General features: G+C 39.1%; 1 protein-coding gene across 4 annotated transcripts in view; it reads right to left on the bottom strand.

The window, feature by feature from the left end:
* LOC126266851 (vitellogenin receptor-like) overlaps positions 1 to 25,018 on the bottom strand; it is a 294,813-nt gene that overhangs the window by 130,748 nt on the left and 139,047 nt on the right. For all 4 annotated transcript variants that reach the window (XM_049971452.1, XM_049971456.1, XM_049971455.1 and 1 more), the window contains 2 exons: positions 12,985 to 13,156; positions 726 to 924 (listed from right to left, as the gene is read on the bottom strand). In XM_049971452.1, coding sequence (XP_049827409.1) covers positions 726 to 924; positions 12,985 to 13,156 — 371 coding nt within the window. The remainder of the gene's footprint in view (positions 1 to 725; positions 925 to 12,984; positions 13,157 to 25,018) is intronic.

Raw genomic sequence — 25,018 nt, 5'->3', positions numbered from 1 at the left:
AGTAGTCAGTGTTGAATTTCCAGCCCCCATTTTGCAGCCAGTATAAAAACGCAGTACATCGACATCGACGACAATCAACAAAGAAATAAAGCAGGCAAACATCACACAGTGGCACAAGATAAATACTCCATACTGTGGTCCAGCCACCATCAAGATTTATTATCACTTCTGTCAAATTCCTGTACACTAGTATACTCCTGATTTAATTATTGGTGATATCCATAATTTTGATATGCATTTTGCACTTCAAAAGCTGTCTTTATGTGTCTATGTGCAATGCCGTTCATGATATTATGATTTTAATTAACAAATGTATTTTTTGGAATAATTTGAAAAAATTGTTAAGGGGTTATTTGTCTGTACCCATGCAACTGTGTTAGTTACATCAGGCCAATACTTAAGATCAGAGTCTCTCCAATGTATGTTGTGGATCTTCTAGGGGGAAAAAACAGTTGCTGTTTTACTCAGCATTAAGACTCAGCACTTCTCTTAATTCAGTCTTCTACTTCCATTAGAGTAGTTTGTGCTTTTGAATGTATGTATGTGTGTGTACGTCCTAGCTTAATAATGCTTGGATTAAACTACAGTAGCCGTGAAACGAATCCGTGCCTCCTGGCCCCAGTGCGTGAGATATGTCTGCTTATCTGTTGTCTGATAAATCCTTTTCCCAAAATTACAAGACAGTTTTCCACTGAAATTTCTTTCAAATGTGTGTTCCTACATACCCTGCGATCACTGCCATCCAAGTTGACAGATTCTATTGACTTCAGTTTGGCATCCACCCAGTACAAGCGCTCATTGCCAATGTCTATAGTTATTCCATTGGGCCAGTGCACACCGACCACAAAGGCCCGTGGTGAGGATCCATCCATACCAGCTGTCGCAATCTTTGGATTCTTGCCCCAGTCAGACCAGAACATTGACCTGTACAAGAAACAACTATTACCTTACATTTAACGTCAGATTAACAATTTTGAAAATAAAACTGAAACAAAGGGGTGTGTAATTAGAAAACAGGAAATTAAAAGATTATCTTGTTCTGATACGGAAGCAATGGCTTACAACATCAAACACATAGCAAGCTTCTAATAATCACTTTCTAGTGAAAACTAAGAAACTTAGCACAGTTCAAAACAGAAAGCATTACAGTATATGTGCCGGTCTTTGTGGCCGAGCGGTTCTAGGTGCTTCAGTCTGGAAGCGCGCGACCGCTACGGTCGCAGGTTCGAATCCTGCCTTGGGAACGGATGTGTGTGATGTTCTTAGGTTGGTTAGGTTTAAGTAGTTTTAAGTTTCCGGGGGACTGATGACTTCAGATATTAACTCCCATAGTGCTCAGAGCCAATTAAAACATTTGAATAGTATATGCCACGTACATCCAATCAATTCAGGATCACTAGTCTTATCCACTGAGATTACTACGATCAGCTTTCCTAAAACCAAAAATTCCCACAAGATGAGTAAACTACAAGCTAAACATGAAAGTGTGGTGTGCTGTTACAGCTACACACAGCTTATTCATCACTATCACAGGGGTGCCTCTCCAGACTTAAGTACGTTATTGTTTGAACACCTCTGCTGATTAATGAACTTCGAATATTTTGGGAAAGAAAATTTAATGTTTTGAATAAGCAAGCACATCTGCAATTAGATTCTGAGCCAGTCACAGTTTGTACTCCAGAAGGAACTCACGAGACAGCATTTTTGACTATGAATTACAGTATTTCTTTTATCAGGATGTGTGTGGTGTGTCCATGGCATTTGCCTAAATCACAATATTTTTAAGAAGCTTTAAGCTTATGGCTTTCAAGGTATAGGGAGTACATGGTTCACTTTAACATTTCACTGATCAGAAGCAAAATGGATATGTACTGTGGAAGTCTCAACTGCGTAAAAATAGTTGCAGCAAACAAGTGGTGTGGTACAGTGGAGTGCATTGTCACCCCTGTTTTTCACTGTGATGTTCTATGATTATGGTCACAGCAGGAGAAGAAACTTGAGAAAACGAAAGGTTAAAACAATAGTGTTTGCAGATTACTACAATCTGGGGAAACTGAGGACATTCAGGAACAGCTGCATGCTTGGGAAGAAAGTGTAAGAGATGAAATTTAAACATATGTGAAATCATGGTTACAACTAGAAATATAGACCAATTAGCAGAATAAGGTTTGGAGGAGCAATTGAAGGTGGGAAGTGAGCAGTACTTGGGAAGTATGACAGAGGAGAAGTGGCATACACACATGCATACTTGCCAAGCGTTAGGAACCTGGTTTGGAACAAGGATGTCCCACAAATGGAAAGATGTCTGAAATAGAAGTTACTACATCCCAGTTTTGACCTATGTACCTGAAACTTGGGTAAGATGTGAGCAGATTACAGGCCTTTGAAGTTTCTCAGAAGTACAAGAGGAGTAACAAAGAGTGGATGAGGAATGGAAAAGTAAGGAAAATAGTGAAAGAGGGACCCTTCAAGAGCTGGACAGAATATCAAGACTAAGATGGTATGGGCACTAAGAGAATGGGAAGCAAGAGTGCCCAGGAAGATGTACAAAATGGAGATGCGAAAGAAACAGTCATGAGGAAGACCAAAGGATAGGGGGATGAAAAATATGAAGGCTGAAAATAAAAGGCAAGTACTAAACCATATTGAACACACAAGCTGTGTGAAAAAGAGTATATGGCAAGGCTTATGTTTCAGACAGAACCAGACTGGGGCTGGAAATTGTTCAAGATAAGCAAATTGCTTACACAGCTCTGATGAATCTTCTAATGAGGCCAGGTTACTACTGACATTCAACATGACCCACTCTTGTTGTTCATACATAAATGGCCTATCTTATACCAAAAAAGATAAACTGCGCTTACTTATGGTGCTTATGTGATCAGCAAAGAGCACAGAGCTGCAACAGAAGATAAGCAATTAGTTGAAGTCTTCATCCTCTGTAAATGGAGTTTTCCTTAAGAAAAAGATGTGCAAGACAAGAATAGCAATTCAACACAAGATGGAAAGTAAACATTTGAGACTACTATTTCTGAATGTGCATATACCAGAATTAACTGGAAATCACAACCGGATCTTTCCAAATGCTTAATTCCACATCTGCTCTAGGTTTAAGTGCGAATTCTGGTAATTAAAACATCAGAAAATTAATTTACTTTGTGTAATCCCATTTTATGTACAATGGACTACTCTTCTGGGACAATTCAAGAGACAAAGGATACACTACACTGAAGAATAATGTTGTGTGTGTATCTTTACTTCATGACAACTGTCAAAATGAATGATGCTATTATGCCTTATTTTTTACTCTAGTCTGCTGTAAAGAATCTTCCATTGTGAATTAAATGCGCTGGCAGATAAATTTTGAAAATTCATATCATTTGTTCTTTAAATTTCTTACTCCACTGATGACCTGAATAGAAGGTATGTTATTTGTAGGTCGTCATTAAAACACAAATCCTGTTAAGTGAACAGCCATAATGTAACCACATTTCCACAGAGGAAATTTAGCTTGCGACTGTACTGATTTTTCACATCAACAGCCAGCATTGAAAATATGGGCCAAGGAACATGTGAAAAGAATGAAACCACATAAATGTTTTAATTGTTACACAAATTTACATGTGCTATTACTGACTAGATGCAGACTGGTTAAATTAGGAGCCGTTTCGTATTCCTATTACACATGTGAGCAAAGAAAGCTTAGTAGGTAAATTTGGTCAAATGTTAACCCTAGGACACCAAATGGGGGAGGGGGTGTTTTCATTAAACCCACATTTTTTTTTTTTATGTCCCCTGCTTTTTCCCAAGTAACTTTCATATTACATATTCCATTTGAGTTATTGTTCGTTGGCTATTTTATTAAACGTTAGTGTCAGTATAGTTTATAGAAAATTCCTGCTTTGAAAGAAAAAATAAACTTATTATGGGTCCAACAACCACCCCCTCCCCCCATTAGCCTTCCATGCTATAGAAAATTTCACTTAGTAGGATTTCGTATTTCTCATCTCAACAACAATGCAAGTTAGTTTCTTGTTCGTTGGTATTCTTGATATTCACAACAATCGGTTTCCTTTCAGAGGAAGTGATTGTAGATGTCAGCTGTTATTTATCTTGTAAACTTGCAGTGAGTTAGTGCAGTTCCCAACACGTAGGCCCCCAGTAACTTTAGTGTCCTACACAGCAAAAACGAAACCAAGTAAAAACTTACTGATGTCAACAATGCACCAAGAGAAAGGCACTGTTGGAGCAGAGAAGAATAAAACCGAGATAAATGCATATTATAATTCCACTGAAGGTGGAATTGATACCATCGATCAAATGGCGCGTATGTACACCTGCAAGAGGGGAACAAAGAGACGGCCTCTATCTGTATTTTACTCCCTCATCGACATTTGTGCTATCAATGCAACCACCATATTCACCCAGGAACATCCAAGATGGAATGAAAGGAAACAGAACAAACGGAAACTTTATCTCCTGGAAGCTGATATGGAACCAGTGAAATTGCAGGTACGAGAAAGAAGGGCCAATGTAAGAGGGTTATCTAACCAAACTGTTAAATCAATGTTGACTATTCTACAAAAGAAAATCAAAGAAGTGACAACAGAAGCACATCAGCCTCCTGCAGGGAAAGGTCGGTGCCATATTTGTGTAAGAAAAGGTAAAACAAAGAAGCAGAAGTAACAATCTAAACCAAAACAGTATTGTGGACAATGTCACAAACATGTGTGTAACACACATTCAGAAAAAATTGTGAAGTGTGTCTCTTGCCTTGAAGTTGAGGACTCAGTAGTCTATTGTATATGAACACATCTGTATTTTGTATTGTAATATGTCCATTTTTTATTCACTCAATCCAATATTTATGACAATTAACAACATTTATAAATTTATGCCTTAGTTAAAATACATAAACCATTTTGAAAGTTCTAATTTTTCATCAGTAAACTTATTTAATACCTGTGGGTTCGCCGAACTACCCCCCCCCCCCCCCCCCCCATAGTCATTCAAGTTAGAAAAAAAGGCTTGGGCATCCTTGGGTTAATACCTTCTTAAGTATTACCAAAAAAATTTAACAAGAGTGTATTGACAAGGAATTCCATAAACTCTGGCAAAATGCCTAAGTCTGAACTACAAAAATTGGGACTAATATTTTTTGGTTCAATGCTGCTTTACTGTATACATTTTGAAAGAACTGAACATTGTTCATAGTTTACACAATTTTGGCAGGTGTTGCAAATGTTTTATGCATCACCAGTATTCAAAATTTACAACAGGAGCCAAATACACACAGCATACACACAATTGCATCTATCTGTTCAATGAATGGTAAGTATGTACCTCTGGAAAAGTGTTTTTATGTGAGGGCACAATTTTTGTTCAACAAAATTTAGAATTTTTCCCCAGGAGCACTAAGTTTTCTGTATCCTTATTTACAAAAATGGGGAAATGTGTCAGTAATTTTATATTTAAGGTTTCACTTTAAATTCTACACAGGTGTCATTTCTATATATAGGACATTCTCTACTAGAGCAAAATTTTTTATTGCAGATGTACTTTGGTAATACACAGTTCAAGTTCATTATGAGGCACCTATGTGTCACAAGAAGCATAGCAAAGCTAAGACTATTTCTTAATAGCCAACAATATGAGCGGCCAATGCAGATGAGAAACATCAAAAACTTTCGCAGTTATGGCATCTCTAATGCTCTTATGTTTTTTTCCCACCACCCTCTAGGATTTCCTTTTTAGAGTAATTCTTTCAGCCAGTAAAGAAATTGAAAGTGGAAGAAGGTGTCATGTGATGTATAACTTAAAAAACAACCCTGTAGGAGAAACATCCACAACTAAGCATTATACCAGAGATTGAAAATAACACTTCAGTCGTGAAGTTCTTTTATTATCACACGACTGGTTTCAGGCTCTCATACGCCCATCTTCAGGTGTCTTAACTTGGTGCTGTGACCTCCAAGTGCTGCAGTATACATGTACAAGGTGCGGTGTGCTACCTACAAGCACATAGCATTGAGTCCATGCTCTGGGCTCGTAGGTAGCACACCACACCTTTTACACATCTACCGTGGTGCTCGTGGTCAGAGCACCAAGTTACGACATCTGAAGATGGGCATATGAGAGCCCGAAACGAGTAGTGTGATGATAAAAGTATTTTACAACTGAAGTGGTATTTTTAACCTCTGGTCTTTAACTTAAACTAAATATCTTGTAGGTATAATTTCAAATACGCACTATAACTATTCCATCTTCATATATAGCTGCTATTATTGTACAGAAGAAATAATAATGGGGTTTTTGCACCAAGCAAATACTAGAGCATTAAAGTTTAATTGGTTTTCTTCAGCTAAGTTTTAAAAAGTCAATTGTAACTGAACTTTAAATCTTTTTACACTCTACTGATGCATACCAATTTTTTAAGTTCCACTGCATTTTCCATTCCTAAGAACAAAATAAATTTTTAGCATCTGCAGAGAAACCAGCACAATTTGTCACTTGATTCAGCTTTATCATTTGATGTTTCAACACTTCAGTGTTACTACACATTCAATATTTCTCTTGCATTTCTGGAAGTACTTTATGAAAAATACTTGTTTAAGTGATATTGACAACATGTTGCCCAAAACTTTAATTTGTTATGTAATAGGAAAGTTGTTAAGGATTACTTTGTGGCAACTGATGCTATAAAACTCTTCAAATTCTACTGTTATCCTACAACTTACTGTAAACAGACTGCACACATGAAGGGAAGGTGAAAGGGAGAAATTTTAAAGGAAAATTGTAGTACGTACATGCAGCAAGAAACACTAAAATACGGGGAAGGACACAAACATTTAAATGACATTTAAATTCCATGAGATGACAAATATTTAAAGACAGTGGTGAATACGTTCTTGGAAAGAGGCTTAAAGACAAAGCAAAATAAAACCAAGTAGTTGAATGAGCTCTAGTGAGATGAACAGTAGAAACAGTGGTGCTGAAGAGTGACAATTTACTTGTTATCTAATGTTACATTTTTATTGTGTTTGTGATGTTCATTATTGATCCAAAATGGAAACTGTTCAAGTATCAGAAACACGCACATTAAAGGTTTACCTTTTGACACTTCAGATAAGCTGATAAACGTATGTCTACCTCAGGGTTGCCCCAAGTTCCCCCCAAGTGAAATTCACTATTTTCCCTGATTTCTAGACAAGTCTTAGCATTTTTCACTGACAAATTTTGATATCTCAAGGGCAAGTAAAGATGTTGATGTTTTTGTGGTCTTCAGTCCTGAGACTGGTTTGATGCAGCTCTCCATGCTACTCTATCCTGTGCAAGCTTCTTCATCTCCCAGTACCTACTGCAACCTACATCCTTCTGAATCTGCTTAGTGTATTCATCTGTTGGTCTCCCTCTACGATTTTTACCCTCCACACTGCCCTCCAATGCTAAATTGGTGATCCCTTGATGCCACAGAACATGTCCTACCAACCGATCCCTTCTTCTGGTCAAGTTGTGCCACAAACTTCTTTTCTCCCCAACCCTATTCAATACTTCCTCATTAGTTATGTGATCTACCTATCTAATCTTCAGCATTCTTCTGTAGCACCACATTTTGAAAGCTTCTATTCTCTTCTTGTCCAAACTATTTATCGTCCATGTTTCGCTTCCATACATTGCTACACTCCATACAAATACTTTCAGAAATGACTTCCTGACACTTAAATATATACTCGATGTTAACAAATTTCTCTTCTTCAGAAACGCTTTCCTTGCCATTGCCAGTCTACATTTTATATCCTCTCTACTTCGACCATCCTCAGTTATATTGCTTCCCAAATAGCAAAACTCCTTTACTACTTTAAGCGTCTCATTTCCTAATCTAATTCCCTCAGCATCACCTGACTTAATTTGACTACATTCCATTATCCTCGTTTGGCTTTTGTTGATGTTCATCTTATATCCTCCTTTCAAGACACTATCCATTCCATTCAACTGCTCTTCCAAGTCCTTTGCTGACTGACAGAATTACAATGTCATCGGCGAACCTCAAAGTTTTTATTTCTTCTCCATGGATTTTAATACCTACTCCGAATTTTTCTTTTGTTTCCTTTACTGCTTGCTCAATATACAGATTGAATAACATCGAGGAGAGGCTACAACCCTGTCTTACTCCCTTCCCAACCACTGCTTCCCTTTCATGTCCTTCGACTCATAACTATTATCTGGTTTCTGCACAAATTGTAAATAGTCTTTAGCTCCCTGTATTTTACTCCTGACACCTTTAGAATTTGAAAGAGAGTATTCCAGTCAACATTGACAAAAGCTTTCTCTAAGTCTACAAATGCTAAAAACGTAGGTTTGCCTTTCCTTAATCTTCCTTCTAAGATAAGTCGTAAGGTCAGTATTGCCTCATGTGTTCCATTGTTTCTACGGAATCCAAACTGATCTTCCCCGAGGTCGGCTTCTACTAGTTTTCCCATTCGTCTGTAAAGAATTCGTGTTAGTATTTTGCAGCTGTGGCTTTTAAACTGATAGTTCGGTAATTTTCACATCTGTCAACACCTGCTTTCTTTGGGATTGGAATTATTATATTCTTCTTGAAGTCTGAGGGTATTTCGCCTGTTTCATACATCTTGCTCACCAGATGGTACAGTTTTGTCAGGACTGGCTCTCCCAAGGCCGTCAGTAGTTCCAATGGAATGTTGTCTACTCCTGGGGCCTTGTTTCGACTCAGGTCTTTCAGTGCTCTGTCAAACTCTTCACGCAGTATCGTATCTCCCATTTCATCTTCATCTACATCCTCTTCCATTTCCATAATATTGTCCAGAAGTACATCGCCCCTGTATGGTCCCTCTATATACTCCTTCCACCTTTCTGCTTTCCCTTCTTTGCTTAGAACTGGGTTTTCATCTGAGCCCTTGATATTCATACAAGTGGTTCTCTTTTCTCCAAAGGTCTCTTTAATTTTCCTGTAGGCTGTATCTATCTTACCCCTAGTGAGATAAGCCTCTACATCCTTACATTTGTCCTGTAGCCACCCCTGCTTAGCCATTTTGCACTTCCTGTCGATCTCATTTTTGAGACGTTTGTATATTTTCTCCTTTCATTAATTAAATTCAATATTTCTTCTGTTAGTCAAGTATTTCTAGTACCCCTTGTCTTTTTACCTACTTGATCCTCTACTGCCTTCCCTACTTCATCCCTCAAAGCTACACATTCTTCTTCTACTATATTTCTTTCCCCCAATCCTGTCAATTGCTCCCTTATGCTCTCCTTGAAACTCCGTACAACTTCTGGTTGTTTTAGTTTAGCCAGGTCCCATCTCCTTAAATTCCCACCTTTTTGCAGTTTCTTCAGTTTTAATCTACAGGTCATAACCAATAGATTGTGGTCAGAGTCCACATCTGCCCCTGGAAATGTCTTACAATTTAAAACCTGGTTCCTAAATCTCTGTCTTACCATTATATAATCCATTTGATAACTTTTAGTATCTCCAGGGTTCTTCCATGTATACAACCAACTTTCATGATTCTTGAACCAAGTGTTAGCTATTATTAAGTTGTGCTCTGTGCAAAATTCTACCAGGCGGCTTCCTCTTTCATTTCTTAGCCCCAGTCCATATTCACCAACTATGTTTCCTTCTCTCCCTTTTCCTACACTCGAATACCAGTCACCCATGACTATTAAATTTTCATCACCCTTCACAATCTGAATAATTTCTTTTATTTTATCATACCTTTCTTCAATTTCTTTGTCATCTGCAGAGCTAGTTGGTATATAAACTTGTACTACTGTAGTAGGTGTGGGCTTCATATCTATCTTGGCTACAATAATGCGTTCACTATGCTGTTTGTAGTAGCTTACCCGCATTCCTATTTTCCTATTCATTATGAAACGTACTCCTGCATTATCCCTATTTGATTTTGTGTTTATAACCCTGTAGTCACCTGACCATAAGTCTTGTTCCTCCTGCCACCGAACTTCACTAATTCCCACTATATCTAACTTTAACCTATCCATTTCCCTTTTTAAATTTTCTAACCTACCTGCCCGATTACGGGATCCGACATTCCACGCTCCGATCCGTAGAACGCCAGTTTTCTTTCTCCTGATAACAACATCCTCTTGAGTAGTCCCCGCCCGGAGATACGAATGGGGGACTATTTTACCTCCGGAATATTTTACCCAAGAGGACGCCATCATCATTTAATCACACAGTAAAGCAGCATGCCCTCGGGAAAAATTACGGCTGTAGTTTCCCCTTGCTTTCAGCCGTTCGCAGTACCAGCACAGCAAGGCCGTTTTTGTTATTGCTACGAGGCCAGATCAGTCAATCATCCAGACTATTGCCCTTGCAACTACTGAAAAGGCTGCTGCCCCTCTTCAGGAACCACACGTTTGTCTGGCCTCTCAACAGATACCCCCCCGTTGTGGTAGTACCTACGGTACGGCTATCTGTATCGCTGAGGCACGCAAGCCTCCCCACCACCGGCAAGGTCCATGGTTCATGGGAAGGGGGGGGGGGGGGGGCAAGTGAAGATAAGTTGACAAAAAATGTAAGGACTTCCATTATTTTTAAACGTGTGAGCAAAAATCTACTAACATCAACATCTTTTGTAATTAACTGTTTAGATGGAGAAAGCAAACCAAATGGTATACAGGTATGTGTTTCATTAAGACCACTGATATTTTATTTCAATAAAGTGAAACACATTTGTTAACAAAATTACGCATTTTGTTGGAGTTGCATGACAGATTTGGAATACCTTTACTGCTTTCAGTAATAACCCCACAAGAAAGTAGGCCTCTTGAAAGAAATGTATAAGGTGAGAAAGAGTTGTATAAACCAATACTATAGGTGACCACCAATAAAATGTTGGTTCTACTATGTTTATAATTGTTGGTTATTACCCAATGTGTTATGTTTATTATTCTACTGGTAATGTGTAATTTTTCTTTCAAGAAATACATAGGTACATAGTGTACAAACTGCCAGAGACAGCCACAGTTTTCTTCTTATAGTCCATACTTTCAAATATATAAACTACTTTCGAAGTGCCAAAATGTACTCGAATAAACAAAATTTCTACGAAATGCCACACTGTACTATACACTTGCAGTGAGACAGTCATTCCTGAAATCCATCACTTGTGGCCTGTGGCCTGCCAAGGATCACCACAGTCCAGCATCCATGGATAAACCATGAAAGTATGCCACATTATGCCCCACATAAACTGACCCAACCTGCTAGCAGAGACTAAATCTGACTATGGGCTGCAGATCAGCAGGCTCAATCCATTAGGGGTACCAACAGAAATGACCTGGAATTCTGGCCCAATGTGGAGCCCACATGTGTGGCCAGCTATTCATGTGTTACAGACACCATGTTGACAAAATGAGATCATAGTGATAATCCATGCAACAGATGACTTATGCAAATACTCTGAGAATCAATACCAATGAGGATAGGTAGCAACTCACCATAAACATGATCGCTGAGCCACAGACAGGCACATAGAAAAGACAATCTCATTCTCTCAACTAAGTTTTTGGCCATAGCCTTTTCCAGATAATGACTGTGCACACATATTCTCACAATCACTCAAACAACTCATGCACACAGAACTGTTATCTCTGGCTGCAGCATCAACAAGCTCTGAGAAGGCTAGCCGCATGTAGTGGTGGCAGCACTGACTGCAAGCCGAGAGGAGAGGGTGGGGTGGGAATGGGAGAAGCACCAAGAATGACAATAGGGAAGTGGCACACGTATTCAGCTGCACACAGCCAGTGGCAAAGCACGACATCTCAGTAAACAATTTCATGGTACTGAGACAAAAACGAGATTTTTGAAGTGTTTCTCAAATTCCCCCTGGTATGTTTGAAATTCCCTGCTATTCCCAGAACGTGTGGCAACCCTGATACTATTCTCTCCTTTTTATGTCTAAAAAAGATGTAAATCTAAGTGTGCATCTTAATGGCATTATGAGGGACCAGGCAGTAGTTTTTTTGGACACCAAGTGTCAAGGAGTAACAGGTGAAAGCTGCAATGTTTAATAATAAATTTCACTGTGATTCACTAGGATTTTTTAATCTCTGGATAGTGGTATCCAAAATTTGATTCGAGGGGGCAGAGGACAAAGATCATTTTTTTTTAAAATTGCTACCCCTGTTGCAATTAGTCATCTATGAATTAACTAGAAGTTATGACTATATACCTGTTTCAACTGATGTGCCACTATTTCCAAATAAAGATTTTCATCAAAAATTATTGTAGCCAATGTGATCAAAACCTGGTCTGCTGGAGTTCTTTTTATTTTAATAAAAAATCAGCACAAACTAAACTGGCAAAGTACAGTCTCTCAACAAGAGATAAGCTGAGATTTTCTACTCATGATCTACAAATGTTCACACAAAATGCAGTTCAATTTATTTGGAAGTGGTACGCACATTAAGTGCTTTATTTGTGACCAATCACTGCACTGTTATTTTGAGGCAATTTCAAGCAATCATCACAACATGTGGGCACATTAGTTGCAATGGGAACTACTACCAATAGATAAATCTCTCTATCGCTACACCACTTGATGCATGGCCTTGGGATGCTATTCTTTTAGTTCATTATTCTACACATTGTAAGGATTATGAAATAAGTGCTATAAAATATGGCTCAAGGTTACACAAATAGATTTGATAACTACTACAGATGAATATGACAAATTGACTAAAGTGTTTACACGGAAGGGCACGTACTGAGGCATCAGTAATTTGGTACTGGAAGGAAGTGTAACGAAGTTGCATCAAACCAGTGTGAACTGGATACAATTTTTGCCCTTCAGGACAAAGCAGTGAAGAGAGTGGGTCATGGCCCTTATTGGAAATGTTGAGTGTTAAACAGCTAATAGTATCCTCACATCCACTTAGAAGATACTTATTTATAACTTTAGCTGAAATGTGGTGTGCAAAGAGCAGCATTTTGAGCCTTACCCTTCCCGAGTCAGGAGAGCTATTCCCCTGGGCTTACGGATATCCTCATTCACCAGCACAGTGCATTCCGTCCCAGTTTTCGTGCACACTCCAATGTAGCTCTCCTCACTATCGGTGAAGTATATGTTGCCTGTTATGAGGTCCAATGCCAGGTCTTCCGGTAGACTCAAACCTATAAATTTTGAATTGTGTCAATTTACACTTCACAGTGACAACTGCTAACTTCACAATCCACATAAAGCCAATTTACAGAAATGTTGTCAATGACCCAAATATCCATTTTACTTCTTGAGACAGTAGACCACTGCATTTTGAACTCTGGTTCATATTGGCTCTGAGCACTATGGGACTTAACATCTGAGGTCATCAGTCCCATAAAACGTAGAACTACTTAAATCTATGCCCAAGGCAGGATTTAAACCTGCGATTGTAGCAGTCACGCGGTTCCGAAATGAAGTGCCTAGAACCGCTCGGCCACAACGGCTGGCTAGAACTTTGTACTGAGCAGTTTATAAAGGCTCTTACAGCTCAGTATTAACTCCTTATCTCAGAGCAAAATGACAATTCCCATTGATACTGGTGAAAGAAGCAACAAATGAATTTTTGTTTCCTTCAAATGACTGGATACTGAAAACCCCAAATCTTTGGCTCTGGGCCTACATCCAATGAGCCACCAAGCCACACAGCCTATCTCCATACACTTCACCAGAAATGAATTTTTGCTTTCCAAACACACACAGAAAATGGAATCCAAATATTATCCCTACTTAGTAGGCATGTTTTACACAACAGTTTCCTTGAAAGTTTTAACATCAGAACAATGTCACACTAATGCAAATTTAAATGTCTTCATTTTTCACAATTGATTTCAATATTTTGACAATTTCTTATAAGCAGTAACAGGAGGCCCTAGTCACATGACATTTACATTTAATTGCTCTGAAGCGGACACACTGGCAATGTCAGAGATGTTTCTTTGTATAAAGATGAGACTATTCTGAAGAGCAGGGAAGGATATTTGGCATAAGTCTACAGTGACAGTATACAGGGTGTTCCAGAAATTCTTGCTACAAAATCACACAACTTGTAAAGGGCATTGAGTACATAACATTTTGCATAGGAGGCTGTAACCTAAAACTTACCATTTCTGTTTTACGAAAGTTTCAATTCAGATGTTTAACTCTTTCACTTGAATTTAATTAGGCATGATACTATGTAATTAAGATCCCACAAGAAGTAATCCACAGGCAATAGGGAGTCACGCAGTTGAGACTACCTCAGCTTATCCATTTTTCACCATGCCTTCAGATGGTCTGAATCACGTGTCAGAAGTGATGTGGTGCACCATCGTGCTCACACCACATCTCCTAACTGACATTCAGAGGCATAGCTTTGAAGCTGGTCCAACACATTTTGTACGAAGATCAAATATGCAAGACCAGTTAGCTAGAGTGGAAGGCACATCTTAACAGAAACTGTCTTAGAGTGGAAATGGTACGTTTCCAGATATAGGTTCTATTCGAAACATTATACACCTACTCTCTCTACAAGTCCTAGAAGTTTGTCACAGGAATTTCTGAACACCCGGTAGATACCAATTAACTTCAAGTGACAAACGACACCGATGAGTATGCCTCTAGCATTGGGACTGAGTGAAGGAATGCTTTGTGCCTTTGTGAGCCAATGCAATTCTGATGGATCAGATAAAGCTAATGAAGAAGCTTCAACAGAATTTTAAAGGAACAGTAGAGTTTGTCCAAAGCATGCTTAGAATTATGCAGAACTGGAAGAGCAGCCTCAGTTAACATTGTGCCAAGCTAATATGCGATCAAAAGATTTAGACAACCCCAGAAACATATGTTGTCCACATTAGGTGCATTGTGCTGCCACCTACTGCTGCGTACTCCATATCAGTGAGCTCAGTAATCATTAGACATTGTGAGAGAGCAGAATGGGGTGCTCCGCAGAACTCACAAACATAGAACGTTGACAGGTGATTGGGTGTCACTTGCTTCATACTTTTGTATGCGAGATTTCCACACTCACGAACATCCCTAGGTCCACTGTTTCCGATGTGACAGTGAAGTGGAAACGTAAAGGGACACATGCAGCACAAAAGTGTACAGGCCGACCTCATCTGTTGATTGACAGCTGAAAAGGGTCATAATGTTTAATAGGCAGACATCTATCCATACCATCACACAGGAATTCCAAACTGCATCAGGATCCTCTGCAAGCATTGTGACAGCCAGGCAGGAGGTGAGGAAACATCGATTTCATGGTTGAGCAGCTGCTCATAAACCACACATCACACCAGTAAACGGCAAACTACGCTTCGCTTGGTGTACGGAGTGTAAACATTGGACAACTGAACAGTGGTAAGTGTTGTGTGGAGTGACAATTCACAGTACACAATGTAGCGATCCGATGGCAGGATGTGGGTATGGCGAATACCTGGTGAACGTCATCTACCAGCATGTATATTGCCAACAGTAAAATTTGGATGGTTGTGTTATGGTGTGGTCGTGTTTTTCATGGATGTGGCTTGCACCCCGTATTGTTTTGCATGGCAGTGTCACAGTGCAGGCCCACATTGATCTTTTATGCACCTTTTTGCTTCCTGCTGTTGAGGAGCAGTTCGAGGATGGCGATTGCATCTTTCAACATGATCGAATACCTGTTCATAATGCACAGCCTGTGACGGAGTGGTTATATGACAATAACATCCCTGTAATGGACGGCCTGGACAGAGTTCTGACCTGAATCCTTCAGAACATCTTTGGGATGTTTTGGAACACCGACTTTATGCCAGGCCTCACTGACCGACATCAATACCTCTCCTCAGTGCAGCACTCCATGAATAATGGGCTGCTATTTCCTAAGAAACCTTCCAGCACCTAGTTGAACGTATGCCTGCGAGAGTGGAAACTGTTATCAAGGGTTGGCCAATAGCATATTGAATCCTAGCATTACCGATGGAGGGCGCCACAAACTTTTAAGTCATTTTCAGCTAGGTGTCCGGATACTTTTGATCGCAGTGTATGATGCCAGCAGCTTCACAGTAACATTGAGCTGGGCCTATTTCAGACTCAGTTCAAGTCAAAGACTTTCCAGTCTCTGACAAGTTCTCTGGACAAAAGATTAATTGTACAATGATACTTTTATAGTGGCAATTAACCCATGTAGTTGCTATCTTAAGTAGATTCCAGGTTCCATTATCCTTAGCACTGAATCACTTGAGCTCAAGAAATATCAATTTGAGAGAAAAGTTTAGCTTTATTTTCTGGCAGTTATTGTAAATTGAGAAAAATTTCTAATTGGTTAATCAAAGTTTATAGTGAATATTTTACTACAACCATGGTCACTAACTTTTTACAGTAATATTTGATACTTGTTGAAATTACTGAATCTGACAAGAGTGTTAATTTTAACTCTTATCCTAGTTTACAAGCCCTTTTATACATCTCGGTAAATTTAAGAATCAGTGTTTCGGTATTTTGTTGCTATAATGTCATTCATACTTATCAAATTAAACTATATGGTCTCACAGACCTTTCAATATTCAAACATCTATGGAGTATACATGCAGACTGAAGTGACTAATGCAAATTTGTACTGAGGCCAGAATTTAAACCCAGGACTCTCCATTAGGAAGATGCATTAACCATTACACCACCGAGATGGCACAGTGTCTTTACAAACCTGCTCGGACTATCTTAACACCTCCCTAAATCCAAATTTCCATTTACATCTCACTCAAGACGACCAAGGTGCTATTCCAGTATTGTTGGAGAGCCTTTGCAATGTTGCTGAAGTTAAGGGGGTTGAGGTGTGAAAAGGAATTTGGACTGAGGGAGGCATGCTAGAGTAGTGTGCAGGAGCTCTGGGTTCAAATTCAGGCCTTTGTATAAATTTTCGTTTGTCACTTCAGTCTGCATGTATATATTCATATTTATGTTTCCAACACTGAATTTTGAGTAATTTGAAGGTTTCAGTAGCCAAAATGAGTAACAGTGAAGATAACTTTAACAATACAATTATAACTGTGCCACAATGCAGTAATTCAATTCTAATTTTATAGAACTTAACTCTAGTGCACAGTATACAACAACTTTATAGATTTGTCAATACAAATCAGCTTCCCATGAGCCATGACTTGTTGCCCACACCCATATTATTCATTTTTATTTATACTTAAATTTAATCAAATGCAACTGTTTTCAGAAGTGCGCCTTATTTCTTTGTATAAAATAAAAAGAAACTTCCACATGGGAAAAATATATTAAAAACAAAGATTCCAAGACTTACCAAGCGGGAAAGTGCCGGCAGACAGGCACATTAACAAAACACACAAACACACACACAGAATTGCTAGCTTTCGCAACCGATGGTTGCTTCTTCAGGAAGGAGAGGGAAAGACGAAAGGATGTGGGTTTTAAGGGAGAGGGTAAGGAGTCATCCCAATCCCGGGAGCGGAAACACTTCCCTTAGGGAAAAAAAAGGACAGGTGTATGAGAGCGCGCGCGCCCGCCCACACACACACACACACACACACACACACACACACACACACACACACACACACACACACATATCCATCCGCACATACACAGACACAAGCAGACATATTTAAAGGCAAAGAGTAAGGGCAAAGATGTCAGTCGAGGCGGAAGTACAGAGGCAAAGAAGTTGTTGAAAGACAGGTGAAGTATGAGCGACGGCAACTTGAAATTAGCGGAGGTTGAGGCCTGGCGGATATCGAGAAGAGAGGATATACTGAAGGGCGAGTTCCCATCTCCGGAGTTCGGATAGGTTGGTGTTGGTGGGAAGTATCCAGATAACTCGGACGGTGTAACACTGTGCCAAGATGTGCTGGACGTGCATCAAGGCATGTTTAGCCACAGGGTGATCCTCATTACCAACAAACACTGTCTGCCTGTGTCCATTCATGCGAATGGACAGTTTGTTGCTGGTCATTCCCACATAGAAAGCGTCACAGTGCAGGCAGGTCAGTTGGTAAATCACGTGGGTGCTTTCACACGTGGCTCTCCCTTTGATCGTGTACACCTTCCGGGTTACAGGACTGGAGTAGGTGGTGGTGGGAGGGTGCATAGGACAGGTTTTACACTGGGGGCGGTTGCAAGGGTAGGAGCCAGAGGGTGGGGAAGGTGGTTTGGGGACTTCATAGGGATGAACCAAGAGGTTACGAAAGTTAGGTGGACGGCGGAAAGACACTCTTGGTGGAGTGGGGAGGATTTCATGAAGGATGGATCTCATTTCGGGGCAGGATTTTAGGAAGTCGTATCCCTGCTGGAGAGCCACATTCAAGGTCTGATCCAGTCCCGGGAAGTATTCTGTGACAAGTAATTCTGTGTGTGTGTTTGTGTGTTTTGTTCATTGTGCCTGTCTGCCGGCGCTTTCCCGCTTGGTAAGTCTTGGAATCTTTGTTTTTAATATAATCATTTATGTTCCACGGATATAAATACTCTTTATTCGGGTTGCAAGAGAGACCTGTTATTCTGAGGTTTGCCAGCCTGTCTGCATTGTAGACTACTTTTTGTCAGTTTCTTTATCCTAGTTGTTTACGTTTTGGTGATATAAATGTAATGATTTTGTGAAACTTTATAACACAATGGGTAGAAGAAGGAAGTTTGGATATAAGCCTAAGTTTCATGGAAATAAATATGTTAAAATAAACCACGAAACTGCTAGTTTTGAACTAGGGCAGAAAATAAAATTGAAAGTGAAGTCAGTGCGAGTGTCAGTGCTTCAAGCAAGAAGCTTCTATTTTTTACAATTTTTAAATTATCACTGCCTGAACAATGAAAATCAGTTTAGGCATGCATCTAAGACAACTTAGAAAAAAAATTCGAAGGAGATCAGTGATTTTCCTGTGCTCTATTTTTTTTAAGCAAGTCCAAGATCAACTGTTGCTGATGATAATATTGCCATTGTTTGAGCACTGGTTTAACAACATTGATATATACATTTATTATTGAAACATTGGGCACTGGCGTGAGAAATCCATAAGAGCAGTTCAATTTGAAAAACCAATGTATTGCCCATAACTGACTAAACACACCAGTTGGTGCTGAGAAATTACGAAGCCACCAAAATGGCACTTTAAATTTGTTTGGAATACTGTTACTGATGATTTTTAACTGCTATGATCTTGAAAAGAAGTTATCAGTTCAGCATGTGTTTCCAACAGAATCTAAGCCTACCAAGCTACTGAATACTGATTATAGGTAAGAGACTTCGCCAAGCCCTATGTAATGTGGAACTAATGGATCACAACCTGCTGGCAGCCTAACCTATTAATTAGAAGCAATTTTAGAAGCTTGTGTTTAAGTATAATTTTCGTGCAACAGCCTGACAAACTCCCGATAGTTATTACACCGACTCAGATTTTGGGTATTTTCATTTTTGAAAAAGAAATAAAGACATTGATAAAGAAAAATTGTCCTGAAGATAACTTACTACATTTAATTTTTCACAAAACTCCTAGGAACACTTGATAACTCCCTGGTTTTTATCAGCTTGTGGTCATCTTCAGCCAGTCCACAGATGAAAAGTGAAGATTAATGCCTGCAATCAACTGCCAAGCAGTCATGCACGTAAGAAAATCCTACCCTAAAGCATATGGTCAGGAAATTTATTTTTTGACAGTACTGGCAACATCTTACTAAATTTCAATATTGGCAGGGTAAAACACCTCTACTAAATGTTTATCTGAACAGAAAAAATCTAAATCCAGGATAATGTCAATAACCTTAAAACAAGCAATTATGTTGAGTATTTATTAATCTAGAGGAAATACTGCAAGACTTATTTGGGCAGTAGGGTATGGCCAAAGTAGAGAAAATGCAGGCTGGTAACAGCCAGAGAAGTTTCTATGATGAAAAATTTCTGCCAAAGTCAAAAATTTTAATGTTATGAAACCATAGTTTATAGAAGTATTACAACACCACTTAGAAATTGCTAGTGGTCTTGACAAAAGTGTTAGAAAGGTTGACAGATAAATTAAGATTTTAAAATGTGAAATCCTGCAAGAAAACTGATTAAACATGCAAATGAATGTAATGAAAATGTTTATATATAAAAATTAAACATCTGTCCATGAGGGCAGAACTGAAAGAGAGTAAGCAAACTGTACCACTTTTACCTGCCTTTGCCCGTCTGTACCTGTCTTCTGAACTAATTTTTTTAGTTTGGTAATCATCGTCAGATTAGATTTTCTCTGCTCCAGGAATATGTCATATCACCAATTTACAATAGCATTATTTGAAAAATATCATTAAACCAAACTAAATGGAAAGACCGTAACCTCTAATGTACGTGTTTAGATCTTAAGGTTTGGCAGCAGTATTGAATGTACTTTTTATTGTCTTATATTTGTAGACACTACACAATTTAAAAATGTTAGTGCTGACAGTGAGTGTTTAGTAGCAATTTTGTACATCTGACGTGTTTATGCTAGTTGTATGAACTGCCATCTTTGTGTGAGAGGTTGGTTCTTGACCAAGAATGTGTTAGGAGAACACCAATAATACGTCACTAAGATTCACTGTGCTCAACATCCAGAAGTCAGCCATTTATTCTGCTCCAGATATTTGTCAGTTTTCTGCAATGAGTGGACAAAATACAAAAATCTGTCCCACAAACTCACTGCAAATTGAATATACAATAAAATCTTAACTATTGTGTAAATCTTACTTTGGAGGAAAATATGAACTGTCATGGTTTATAGCTTACGACAATATTGGCTTCACAATTAATATGAAACATTAGAACCAAGCACTAACTATGTGGAAAGTTAAGTAAGGGAACAATTCACTTTCTCTAGAAATCCACTATGCTTTGTGTGTTGTTGCAACACTTTAAATCATTTTTCAACTACTTATAGGTTTAAATGTAAGTACAAAGTAAATTAAGTGTACCTGCACAACACACTTTAGTTCTAGTAGTACAGCTGCATTATGAGTACCATTAAAATACAAGAAACAAAATAATATTTTCTCAACACCACAGCAAAAGGATGCAGTGTGTATATTCTGAGGCAATGTTTCATCATATTTTGAACAAACTCCACCTCTGTATAAATAGAGTTCATATAAATACTACCAATCACTTTTCTATGAATCAAATTAAGATTATTTTCCCGTTTCACAAAATAATTACTGTTCAATCTAAAATTTGTTTGATGTCAATCACCATAACCTGGAGGTGGTGTTTGAAAAAATATGACTGTCCTAAATATGATAAAAGAACGTGCAAGAAAAGAAAAGTGTTACAGAAAGGTTAGATATAATGGAATTGGACCACACAATTTTTTATTGGGAAGATAGGTACTGGTTTACCCCCATCCCTTCAATCCCAACATTTGCTGACAATCTGAAATTTGTCATGCTGTCCATTACACTTTACTCTTTTGACTGCAGTTGTTAGATCTGCATACATACTCCACAAACTACCATACAGTGCATGGCAGAGGGTACCCTGTACCACTACTAATCATTTCCTTTCCTGTTCCACTCACAAATAGAGCGAGGGAGAAACAATTTTCAATATTTCTCCATATGAGCCCTAATTTCACTTGTTTTCGAGGTCCTTACATGGAATTTATGTTGGGGCACTAGAATCTTTCTAGAGACAGCTTCAATTTCCTTTAACCTGATCTGGGTAGGATTAAAGCACTGCAGGACTCAAGAATAGGTCATATGGCCATCCTATATGCAGTCTCTTTCACAGGTGAATCACACTTTCGTAAAGTTCTCCAATTATGTGGGTTTCAGAAACTTGTATGACAACATATCAAAAGTAGCTTCTACCATGCCACCAAGGGTTTATTACTGTCCAAGACCTTTACAGGTACTGAACAATTCTTATACTTCTTACAGGGTGCATACAGGACAAGGAAAAAATTCCCAGATTGTCCCCACTTAAAAAAAAAATACACTTTTCAGGTAAAAATACACTTTTTCCATGTTAACTGATAGCACTTTCCCTCTGAACTGTAAAACTTACTATCAATCCTTTATATGTTTAAGGTTTTATTCACCAGCATAGTACTTCCCGGCACTTTAGAAAACTACACCTCGCAAAAAAGAGTCGTGTCCTGGAACAATCTTTGATCTTTGGAGAGATGTACATTGACTTTTTTTCATGTGACTAAAGTATAAATTTGAATTCAATCACACACAACATGTTAGTTTTCAAAGCATTGAAATCAAGATTGCAATGTGCTTTTGTAAGTCAATCATAGCTCACGCCAGGTGGTCTCGGCAGTTTATGACAGCAGATATTCAGAGTGTAGAACACATGATGTAATCAGCCAATAGAAACATTACTGTTAAGTAGTGCGAACACACAAAAAGGAAAATTTAATGGTTTGAATTAATATAGGTAGTGTACATACAACAAAGGCTAAGCTTTCACACATAATATTGGTCTATTAGTGCGAGTGCGTGCGTTACTTTTGAGATACGTCAAACAAATAAGCCAGTAAAATTTTAAACAATGGCTGATCCTTTCAGTGTTAAGTTTTAAATGAGAGTCAAACACTCATATTTAAGAAATTCAACACACATTCTCACATGTAAATAATTCATCTTGCGCAAAACGAAATTTACTTTGAAAGTTATGTTTTTCAAAACACCATTCACAATATTTTCCTGTGACCTTTTAGGAACCTGTTCGTTTCAGCAGTTACCAGAGAGCACCAGAAACAGGCATGACTGCAGATGCACTGCTACTTTGACGTAGGAAGCTTGTATGTTTGTATGCATACAGCATTAGAGATCTTCCATTACAAAAGAAACCGGTCACCAGAGGGTACTCTTAGAGCATCGCAATTTAATACACTGTACAAAAATGCATAATTCGTCAAAGTGCACATTCATATGGCCGGATTCACAATGAAATGGGCTCAAACTTGATATTAAGCTTTTCAGTGTGATTTTCGGTGTGCAAATTTTCTTTGAGAGCAGTACTGTGTTATCATATGTTTGGTTTTTTATTATAGCATATCGCAAAGCGTGCTACAAGATGAGAGCTTGCACTTTAAATTCAATGAGCAGCTTAGACTAGCCATGGTATGGTGTGGAATGAAACACTTCATTTCAAACAAATAGACTGCTTCTGCAGAAAGCATAGTTTGATTGATTGATTGATTGATTGAGAGTATGGGACTAAACAGTGAGATCATCAGTCCTATGATTCCAGAGGGGGTTACATAAGAAAGTCTGCTAAAAGTGAACATATTGAGCCAGAGGAGACAAATTATAAAAAGAATGAACATTAAACACATACAGTATAAGCATAAAAGGTGAGACTAAACTTAAAAACTGGAAAGACTGCAAAAGACTGCAAAAAAGACTGCAAAAGACTGCAAAAGGAGTCCCAATCACAGTCAAACCACCCCTACTCAGAAACGAAAGAAGAACCTTATATCTGGAAATAAAAACCACTTTCCTGGAGGAAACCGAGGACCAGGTCTACCATCCATGGATTGTCTGCCAATGTTAAGTTTTAGGAAGCAGGAACTCTGTACTTAGCACGAAGGGTCGAAAGAAGGGGACATGTCACCAATGTGTGAGATATTGCCAGTCTGGCACCACAACCACATTGTGAGGGTGGGTCATTTCATAGGGGGAAACGATGGGTGAGTCAGGTATGGCCAAAGTGTAAACAACATAAAACAATGGACTCCTCCTGAGAGGGGCGGAAATAAGTGCCCCAAACTGCTGTAGACTCTTTGATTGTGCGGAGTTTATTACTATGAGCAGTAGCGCTCCAGATGGCATTCCACTTTTGGGCAAAGAGAAATTTGACGTAGATCCGCATGTCTGCAGCTGGAATTGTGAAAGGAAAAGGGGAGATAAATACCCGCTTCTCTAGACAAACGGTCAGCCAATTCATTCCCTGGGATTCCCACATGATTCGGGACCCAGAGAAAGATGACTGAACTGGCGGCACACTCAAGTTCAGAGAGAAGGTCATGGATGGCAGAGACCAAGGTGTGACGAGAGTAGTTTCGATCGATAGCCTTAAGGCTGCTCATGGAGTCTGAACAATATAAAACACTATGGAGAGAGGCCTGAGAAACAAAAAGGAGGGTCCTGTAAATGGCTAGAAGCTCTTCTGTAAATACACTACATGATTCTGGCAACAAATGGTGCTCTAAGCCAGTAGGAGATGTGAAAGCGTATCCCACCTTATCAGTAGCCTTAGAACCATCAGTGTAAAGGATGGTAGCACCCTGGAACTCTGCAAGGATGGCACATACAAGATGCTGGTAAACCATAGGAGCAACAGAAACCTTATGTAACAAAGACGGGGTGCAGTCCAGTGCATGCAGATTGAGATCCCAGCAGAGGATAATGAGACGCAAACCAACTGGCAATCCAACCTATGGGCGGGTGTTAGGAGGCAGACATCCCTCATTGGCAAAGAGCACGGAGTATATAGGATGGTCAGGGAATTGGCAAATGGCAACTGCGTATGAAACAATGAGTTGGCTCCGTTGGATGTGTAGAGGGTTGAATCCTTGCTTCTGTGAGGAGACTATCAACAGGACTAGTGCAGAAGGCACGCACCCCACAATTATGGACAGGGTCAAGGAGTTTCAAAGCAGAAGGGGCTGCTGAGCCATAAACCTGACTACCATAATCGAGTCTGGACAAAACCAGAGCACGGTAAAGATGGAGAAGAGCGGAACGGTCTGCACCCCAAGATGTGTGGGTAAGGAGGTGGAGAGCATTAAGCTTCTGCATGTACGTACTCTTTAGGTAATGAATGTGGGGCAGCCATGTCAGCTTGTTATCAAAAATAAGGCCAGAAACAGGATTGTATTACAACATTAAGGAACTGGTTGCGTAAATAAAGTTCTGGATCAGAGTGTACTGTCGGTCAACGACAAAAATGCATAACCCATGTTTTCGAGGAGGAAAACTGGAAGTCATGGGTGGTGACCCGCATAGAGGCCCGTTGGATGGTGCCTTGGAGCTGGCACTCAGCAGATGCCATCGAGTGG

This window comes from Schistocerca gregaria, chromosome 4 (genome assembly GCF_023897955.1).
Source record: "Schistocerca gregaria isolate iqSchGreg1 chromosome 4, iqSchGreg1.2, whole genome shotgun sequence".
Classification (NCBI taxonomy): domain Eukaryota; kingdom Metazoa; phylum Arthropoda; class Insecta; order Orthoptera; family Acrididae; genus Schistocerca; species Schistocerca gregaria.
The sequence above is the reverse complement of the archived record's forward strand: the minus strand, read 5'-3'. Positions and strand labels throughout refer to the sequence as shown.